General features: G+C 40.9%; 1 protein-coding gene across 2 annotated transcripts in view; it reads left to right on the forward strand.

Moving 5' to 3' along the window:
* Window positions 1–5,974, forward strand: part of LOC138012713 (cytochrome P450 3A8-like) — a 6,743-nt gene extending 769 nt beyond the window's left edge. Inside the window, exons 1-3 of one of the 2 annotated variants that reach the window (XM_068859579.1) lie at window positions 423–1,384; window positions 1,594–2,182; window positions 4,264–5,974. In XM_068859579.1, coding sequence (XP_068715680.1) covers window positions 1,639–2,182; window positions 4,264–5,249 — 1,530 coding nt within the window. In that variant the 5' untranslated portion in view covers window positions 423–1,384; window positions 1,594–1,638 and the 3' untranslated portion in view covers window positions 5,250–5,974. Of the gene's footprint in view, window positions 1–422; window positions 1,385–1,593; window positions 2,183–4,263 lie in introns of those variants that run through there. The other variant, XM_068859580.1, reaches the window with a different exon arrangement.
* The last annotated feature ends 4,026 nt before the right edge of the window (window positions 5,975–10,000 follow it).

Genomic DNA, 10,000 nt, shown 5'->3' on the forward strand with positions numbered 1-10,000 from the left:
TGCGTTTGTGTTTTATTGATGCAGATTATTGTTTTGCGGGCATGTAGTCAAGCAAGTTTTATTGTTTATAAGTTTTATGTAAGTAGGCATGACGAAATGAAAGCCGACGTACAAGAACCTCCTGCGCACTTGTAGCTAATTAGAGTTGTGAAATCGATTGTGAAAAGTATAGGGAGTAGCCTCCTACGCAAACGTTCTTGCGGGTTCGTCACGCAATCATTCCTCCCAGAAATGATTGCGTGACGAACCCTTAAGAACGTATATAGGCTATATAGGCTATATAGGCTATATAGGCTATATAGGGAGCGTATGCAGGCAACGCTACAAAACAATGGATTTTTGGTGGTACAAATGAGGCCCTCCCAGGCCTTGGGGGGTGGGGGGGGGGGGGGGGGGTGGGATCCTTGTTCCCTTGTTCCCTTTAAATATTTGCTTGTGTTCCCTTGTTCCCCAAATTACTTTCAAACTTGTTCCCAACTTTTTGATCCCTAAAATTGTTTTCAATTATTTTTGTTCTCTTGTTCCCTAAAATATTTTGACATTGTTCCCCTGTTCCCCAGTTCAAATTAGCCATGTTCTCTAGTTCCCCAAAACCCCTGGGAGGGCCTCACAAATTGTCTCGTCTGACAGTTTCTCTCGGAACGCCGTGCCGATCAAACGGTGTTCACGCATCGCCGCTTTGGAATTCAGTTAGTTATGAAATTTCATTTAATACTAAAAAGTGAGTGGCGCTGGAAAAGGATTATGAGTACTTAATGACTACCCGGAACGGGAAACAATGAGTTTTTTTTCCTCGGCCTCCCTCGAGACCCTTCAGTGTTGAACTGTTTCCCGAGGCGGAGCCGTGTTTGTTATGACCCTTCCAACTAAAAAAACACAATACACGTATACCAGCTTACGACCTTATTGCAGAATGTTACAAATCCAAACGACAAATAAATCTAAGCTATCTAAATCTAATGCTACAACTTTCAGTGAAAATCAGAAATATACCTTTTTTTAAATTGCGCGTAAATTGTTGAAAGTGTTAAATTTACTCTTGCGTGACAAAATGAGCTGATAAACAAACCGAAAAATGTTCAGAATCGATTCAGAAAAACTGGGCAAAACTTTATCGATTTTGCATCGGCGTCTCGGTATTTTAATTGCGGTTATGAAGAAGAGACGTAAGTCCATGACCCAGGGTCATGAACTTCTTGAGGAGATGAAATCATGCGAACTTCCACGAGCCCGTTGCTGTTGCCATGACAGTAACATTGGATAGATCAACACTGTCTCTAAATCGTCGCAACTCGTCCTGACCTGCATGACTTGCAGACCAAAAAGGCCTAAAAAGGGCCCTAAAAACTTTGTTCCCAATCAATTCAATCATCCGACTGAACTGGTAACTCATTTCGGAGTCATACAGCTTTGCATGTTTAATTAGCTTTTGAGGTTTTTTGAATAAGTGGTTTTCATGTTACGTCATGGCCATGTAAAAGATCTCTCATTAGCTCCTTTTGTTCCTCCACAAGCAATTGCACATTACATGATTGTTACCTGTGTCTCTAGGGATTGGTTGTAAACCATCTATTGATCTTGTTGTTTCTTCAGGTTCTTATTTGTTGCTACTGAAAACCGGCAACTGAAAAAGCAAGGATGGCTGAACTGCTGCACGAAATAACGTCTCTCGAAACGGTGGCATCCCTCGTTCATTATACAACGATCTTGGCGCTTGTCTTACTTGTCGTCTTGTTACTTCACTGGTGCGGAACGCTTGGCTTCACGGACCTGAAGAAATTTAATGTTCCCGGGCCAAAGCCTCTTCCTTTTCTTGGGAACTTTCTGGAGGCACGAAAATACGGTGGCCTGCACTTAATGCATCTAGACTACTTCAAAAAGTATGGCAAAGTCTATACCCTCTGTCTGGGTGCGAGACCTTCGTTGGTCGTGGGTGACCCCGAGCTGTTAAAGCAGATCATGATCAAGGATTTTCCATACTTTCGCAATAGATTCCAATTCGAACCACCACCTAATACGTCATTCGCTAAAAATGTAGGTGCCTTGCGGGACAAGAAATGGAAGCGCATCCGCAACACGTTGACTCCGACGTTCACCGCGGGGAAGATTAAGTTGATGGTGCCACTAATCCAGAAATCATGTGACACTCTTGTAAAGAAACTTGAAGAGATTTGCGATACTGGTGAGTTATAGCATTCTTCTTAAAGATGAAAAAAAAAAAAAACAGTGATAATCCTTGTGCCTCAGTATCTATGGGAAAAAACATCTATACAATGTTTTTATTAGCACAGAGTTTTGATTGACATAGAGTCAAAATATTAAATGTGGCCGAATGAGCTTGGACTGCAAAACTCTCGATCATTTAAGAGTATCCTCTCTGGGTGACTCTCCTTTTTTTGACCTCACTACTTTTTCGCCGTCGTGGCTTGTCGTAGAGTAAAAATTTCACACAACTGATCTTAATACAGAAGCATTCACGACTGAGTGAGATCAGAGACCTTCAGTTTAATTTAAAAAGCATGTGTACCTTGTCACGCAATCTTCGAGCCAAAAAGAATGTTCCTATGATCGCTACAACTTCCATCTTATTGGAGAAATGGTTTTACATCGGCGAACATTCACTATGGCAGCGTTTACACGAACCGCATCGGTTACGCCTTTCATTTACATGACACCGATCGAGACCATTGCCGAAACTGGATCGATTTGAAAACGATGCAGCGTTTTGAAAACGATTCGCTTTCACTTGTCGTGTAAACGGCGAGACCACATCGACTTGAATACGGTTACTATTTCTGCGCAAAATTTGCATTGTTCGGTTCAAAATCTCGCACGAAGTGAAGCCCTCGCTTATACCATCAGAAGCGTGTCATAACCATAGACAGAGACTTTTTGAAGTGTTAAACGCTTTCCAGGCGCTGGTACGCTCCGGCAAAGAGATTAAAAAAACGACCAAGCGACGTTTCTGGATTCGCCCTCAGTGCAATCAGAGGCACAAGTCACGCTCACCCTTTGAAGTTGGTTTTCTTACTTAGTTTGAACAATTAGCTCCTCCTTCCAGGTTGCCTATTTCGACGTTAGGGAGTTTTAGCAAAGACGACGGCTACGGCAACGAAGATGTTAGTCCAAAATATAACTTAGCGCTATCGCAAGTATTTCGCGATTAATCCGTCTTGTTCACATTGTACAATAGAGGCTAACTATCCTGTAACTGGATGGGTACGAACGGTTTTAAAGTCAAAACTGCAAATGACTTTTTCATTGTTATATGCTCACGTTGTCGTCTAAACCTAAGATTTGGTGATTTCACGTTGTTGTTTTGTGGAGTACGGCAAAGAAATGCACGGAAATTCGTGTTGCAAGTGCAGCACGAGCATTTTTCCTTTTTCAACCAATAATATTCTTGCTTTGTGGCGTTACCGTAGCCGTACCCGTCGTCTTTGCTGAAATTCCCTATTGATTGGGTGGGACGGGGGGCAACAACTTCTCTTTTGAAGTTTTTTAGCGGAATTTTGACAGCTATGCTTACGGTTTCTGACGTCTGATAGGTTTACAGGCCCATCATAGCGTTAGCGTCCCAATTACTTTTTGCCACTGATTATTGGAAGAATTCGTGTCTGGTGGGACAATTTTGTGGAAGATATTGTGTCTCCCTTTAGTCTGTGATGAGTTGGGCATGACGTAAATACTGCGAAAACGGTTTCAACTGCCGCGCATCGGTGGCTCAGTTGGTTGACTCGCGGCATCGGGCTGTCACGCGGGAGGTCGTGAGGTCGTGAGGTCGCGAGCTGGACCAACACTTAGGGTCTTTTAAATAACTGAGGAGAAAGTGCTGCCTTTGTAATGACTTCTGCAAATGCTTAGACTCTCTAGTCTTCTCCGGTAAGGACGATAAACCATAGACCCCGTCTCACAACCCTTCAATGTTCATAATCCTGTGGGACGTAAAAGAGTAGGGCATGGAGTTGCCGGTGTTGTGGTCTTTCCTCTGTGGTGTATCATGGTCGGGAGGGTAAATGCTCGGAGATACTAGCTACATCAAGCTACTCTAAAATCCGAGGGTAAATAAACATGTATAATATGATATGAATACTCCCAAAACGCATCAACTTTGACGTGATTTTGTCGATGTGAAACTGTATTCCTGTAAACGCCGTCTATGTCTAGAGATCGCTCGGGGCCATTAAAATCTGAGAAATTTCATTTGATCTCGTCCCTTTTTAATAATGTTTTTTTTTTAATTTTCATTTCTTACCTTTGCAGATCAAAGTGTTGACATGCTCGATTGGTTCAGTAAGCTGACTCTCGAGGTGATTTTATCCACTGCTTTCGGCGTGGATGCCAAAATTCAGCTGGGTGAAAATGGTGACATAGTAACGGAAACCAAAAAGTTTTTCCGAACTCCTCAAATCCTTCGTAACATCACTCGTCTACCATTTGGTTACTTAGTCATAAAGTTCTTGCAAGCACTGAAAGGAATAGATGCAAGCTACATGGAAAAAGTGGCACAAGAGGTCGTCAAAGGCCGCCGTCAGCATGGTCACACGGGGCGAAAAGATATGCTGCAGCTGATTATGACAGCTCACGAGGAGACCACGGAAGAAGGGATCATCAAACTGACCGATGATGAAATTGTCGCGCAATCATTCGTATTCCTGATTGCTGGATACGAGACGTCAAGCAACACGTTGAGTTTTATACTCTACCACTTAGCTGTGAATCCAGATCTTCAAGACAAACTAAGGGCAGAAATTAAAGAAGCCATAGAAAGCGATTCAGGAAATAAGACTTTGTACGACGTTTGTCGTGACCTTGAGTACCTCGACTGCGTCATTAAAGAAGCTCTACGCTTAAACCCACCAGCCGCATTTGCCAACCGCGAGTGTGCAGAAGATTACGACAATAATGGCATTCACATTCCTGCTGGAACAGAGATTATCATTCCCATATATGCTCTGCATCATGATCCGGATGCTTGGGAGGACCCGGAGACGTTTAACCCCGAGAGATTCCGAGGCCCCGCAAACGATACGCGACACGCATTCCAACACCTTCCCTTCGGAGCCGGACCTAGAAACTGCATTGGAATGAGATTTGCTCTTCTGGAGATTAAGATAGCACTGGTGAAAATCCTGATGAAGTTCAAGTTTGTGCGATCACCCGAGACACAAGTTCCTTTGATCATACACTCCGGGATTACTTTAAGTGCAAAAGACGGAGTGAATGTTAGAGTAGAGTCTCTTCTCTAACGCTTTCAAACCAGATGATTATCGAGAATTTTGTAGTGAACGTTTTGGTTGGTATACTTTCAGTACTTGACCCAATTAAGCAGGGCACCATGGGTAAAAAAATATGGCTAACTCATCTATGCGAGAAAATTTGGTTCCCCCCCCCCCCCCCCCTTCCTCCATGTATGCCAATGTGACCAGTACCACGTGACCATATCGCGGGCTCATGTTTAGAGCTGATCGAGGTCAGCTGTTTTTTTGAAGTTGGATTGGATCGCAGGCTCAAGCCAAGTTAACTTATTGTAAGAATAACTGAATAACCCGCGAGCTCTTCTTTTAGGCTTGGCAAAATCTATATATTATTTTAGGTTGGAATTGCTTCTTGGTTTTGGTATTTACATTTTTTATCCCTGGCCTTTGTTGGCCACAAAGCCACTGAAAATTTAGAAGCATATAATAGGAGCTCTTAACATATTTACTCAAGTTGTTATAAATATTTATTTTGCCAGGTTGCAGCGTTGTGTGTCTTATAATGACAAAAATGTAATGTGCCTTCTTGCCGACCTGTAATTTAATTTATTGTAATCAACAGTTTCCATTAATTAGTTAACTGGCTACCTGGCTCCGCTAGCCCTTATGGTTATTCCAGGCTGACTGAGCCAGTACTCTAATTTATTTAGTTAATACCAATTGTAGTTAATACTAAGGCAAGAATAAAGTACAAATAAATTTTCTCCTTATTATTATTCTCTTCTTCGATTCTTCTGTGCACTCATAGATAATCGAGGGACTGGTTATGAAACCTTAGAACCTTCAAAAGCGAGAACAATGTTGTCGCAATCGATGTTGAATTCACCGTGACCCTGCACAATCTTTTGTTTTCGCTTCGCACGGGTTTGTAAATTAGTTGCACATAATTTAATCGAAGGATTTTATTGGTTATCTTCTCGAAAAAAGATGTGTTCTGTGCAGGGTCAAGGCCAAAAATACGGCTGAAAACATGAAAGAAAGGCATCTCCATGCATTAAGTATGGTGCACTTCAGGACATATTTACAAAAGTGTCTTTTAATAGCAAGTGCAATTTATTATCGTTTATACCCCTCTGAGACCACAATATTTTAATAAGAAAAGACACTTAGCGAATTGTGGTGGCAATTATTCAATCGACATCATCATCATATCGCCTTTATTTTGGTCGGATATCAGACAAACGGACAATCGTAATAGATAGGAATAAATAAAACTGAGTCCAACTCTTGGACTGTACACCTCTTGAGTTAATTATTTGTTTATTTGCTTGATTTTTTAATCCACTTCAGGTTCTATGCAAGGAATATCGTATTCAAAAGATGCTGATAATATCTTATCCTAAGACGTATATCTATGTCAGGGGACTTTTAATGAGGCAAGACAAAACTGAAATGATTTTCAAAAAAAGTGAAAGGTAAAAGGGATCTCCTACTGTGCAAATTCCCCCCAAAAGCACTAGCAAGAGAAAGGAACTAACAAGAATTAGCGTTGATTAAACCAAGAACTCATGACTTCACATTTCACAGCTTCATCTTTCGGCTTTCCTCTTTTCCGTACGATTTTTAGTTGAAATGATGGAGGTTGATGCCTTATCCATTAGGGCACGGAGGCAGTCTTACACTAGCGGCGTCGATTCATGTACTTGTGGACGGTGAAATCTTTCCTGAAGGTTCAAAGCTATTGTTCTCTCACAGCCGTAGTGTTTTTCATGTTTACGAAAGGACGTCAATCAAATCTCATGGGTTAATGTCAGTGGCAGTTTGTGTAGGTTACGAGCAAGACACCGTAGCTTGGTGGGAGCGCCAGTCTTGTAAACTGGCCGTCATGGGTTCAAATGCTTCATGGGAAAATTCTGGTACGGGTTCTCTCTTACTTTTCTTTTACTGAGAAGCGATTTATTTGCCAGTATTGAAAAGTTTAGTCCGTCGTTATGAAATTTCGAAATTGAACCGCCTGTGGCTCACACAGACTTATTTGTATCGAGTTTTATCATTTCCTTAGATCCCTAGCCAAACGCGAGCCCGAGTCAACCACGAGCCACGAGCCAACCTCGAGTCAAGACTAAATGTTTTCATTTTTTTTCATTTTTGAGTTTCATGGCCACAGAAACGCATTTAAAAGTTTGTAGAAATATACTCGCCAGTTTTGTACAATACAGTGTCATCATTTTTTCAATGCCGATTGCAAGAGTTAAGCTTATCTTTAATTCCTGCATACCTCGATATCCATTAATTTTCCTCACGGATTCCGACCTTTGTTAATTACACCCAACTGATACAGAAGTTCCATTTCAACGACACACTGTGAAAAAATATTTATAGCATTTCGTGCCACTCGAGCGCCATCTTGCGTTTCATACACAGGGTACCCATACAAGAAATATTAGATCCCAACCCATTCTCTCCGCGGCCAAATTGATGGAGGACATGTTTTTCGGTAGAACACAATTTTTATCAGAGTAATCATGTGCAACATATTTCTTCCTTGTGTACGGGTTTTATGGGGAAAGGTCTCCAAGAACCTTGAAGCATAGCATTGCTGTGAATGGAGATATTATCAGTGGCAGCCAAGGTTTTGGGTTCTATCACACCAACAGTAAGTACGTTTTGTAACAATTTGCGAAACTCCTTCATCTTTGAGAAGTAGAAGAACTAAGCTGCTTCAACCTTAGTAACAGACGAGCACGAAACTCAAAAATGAAAAAAAATGAAAACATTTGGGCTTGACTCGAGGTTGGCTCGTGGCTCGTGGTTGACACGGGCTCACGTTCGGCAAGGGAAATGATAAACCTCATTTGCATTGTATCGCTTCTACTTGACATGTCATTGACGTGAAAACGAACCCACGATCCCCCGTTGTTGTGAATATTGATGCCGCTAAAACTATCAGTGCTTTCTTCTCGCAATCAAGCATTATTTTCGGTGAAAACCGAGGAAAACAATATGTAGCGAACTTGTTAATGTTAATTTCCATTGTTTATCAGCATCATAAGGAATTCGGAATGCTGCTGACTTGGCGAATATCTTGCACACTGGAAATTCTTTGTACTGTTTCAGTGATGTATCCAGATTGCGTCCTGGGATGCACTCGTTTTCCTTTTGGACGCATAGAATATGGAACAAAGGGTCCAATTGGACGCAGAAAAAAAATCGAATGTTCATGCAAATTACAAACATCACGAAAAACATGCGAACGGCGTATTTCGCAAGGAAATTGAACATTCCCATTTCTCACAACGGAGAAATGATCGAATCCCTTAAATTTCAAAGTAAGCAGTTATTTTCGGATTTTTGTAGTCAAATGATTTCATTTTGTAAACGATTATGCCCAGTTTGAGGAGTTAAGTTTTGAATTCCCACGTGTTGCGTGACAATATAATCGGAGCTGTTTTTTTAGGCTAGACAATCGGCGACACTTTCAATCTGCCGCCAGTGATAACTAAACATTTCAGTCGAAGCTCAGTTTGTTGCTTGCTTTCCAAGCGAATTTCAAGCATTGGTTTGCTTATGGTGAGTGAAATGAAAGAGAATCCAACGGCGTAGTATGTTGAATTTTCGTTTTGTGCGACCCTGTTGATGTTAATTCTGGGCGTGCACGGGTCATCCTTTCGGTTCTTGTTTTGCACGTAACTTGTCAGTTTTGCAAATTATGCAACTTTTTCGCAGTTAGTGTTAAAAATGAAGTGTTGAACATGAAACTTGAATGTATTTAGTCGCTTGATTATTAACATTTGCCATGGAGAAGTCACGGCCACACGGGCCGACGATGAACTGTGTATTTCCTAAATTACACCTCAAGTGTTGTTAAAATAAATGATGCTTTTTTTTTTTTTGCGGAAAATTGACATTCAGATCTGTTTTTTTATTGCTGTGGAGATCTAGATCATTTATCAACTGGAGCTAACAGTTCCTACAGCGTACGGATTCCTCGAGACGTTTTCAGATGTGGTCGATGGAGCTTTGGCAGCCCATACATTTTGATTGATGAATCAACGGGCATAACAGTTTCAAAGAAATTGGTCATTTTATTTTAAGTACATATTTCGAGGAGAGGGATAAGACTTTATTTTTGTGCAATTTAGAAATCTGGAAGGGTACTGCAGCAGCAATTAAGAGACAACAGATTGAATATTAATTCTTGAATATTAATTAGCTGGACCTCCAAAATTTTGCAATGGACCCCCAAACTTGAAACCTGGATACATCTCTGCAGTTTACTCTCAAAGTGCACTCAGCAAACATTTTTGCTTCTTTCTGAACTGCCGGTCAGTGTGTCCATATTTGGCAATACATTTAACTCAACAATATAGTGAAAGCTTAGCCTGCAATGTCAATGCTCACATGAAACATCCTATAACCCTATCGGAGGGAAGTTTGATGCCATACATTTCTTTAAGGAGATTCTTGGATTTGATATTTTCTTCTATGACATAATCATTTTGTATACTAACTATTGAATGTAATAATACAATAGCCATTAGGAAAGTAGACAGGGATTCATTCAAAATATTTGATTCTTATAGTAGAGATAATCGGGGGGATTTGACGAGTCAGGAGCAGCAGTGCTTTTAAAACTTGCATCAGTTGGAAGTATTGTTAATTATATTGTAGCATGCTATCATTACAACCAGTTGTACCATTTGAAATTAGCGATGTTAGAGTTTATACAATGGACTTTAAAACTACTAGCCATGCAAGTCAGCTAAGTGCTCTTGGAAATACCATCCAATCAGGTAACAGGG

This window comes from Montipora foliosa, chromosome 8 (assembly GCF_036669935.1).
Source record: "Montipora foliosa isolate CH-2021 chromosome 8, ASM3666993v2, whole genome shotgun sequence".
In the NCBI taxonomy this organism is placed as follows: Eukaryota; Metazoa; Cnidaria; class Anthozoa; order Scleractinia; family Acroporidae; genus Montipora; species Montipora foliosa.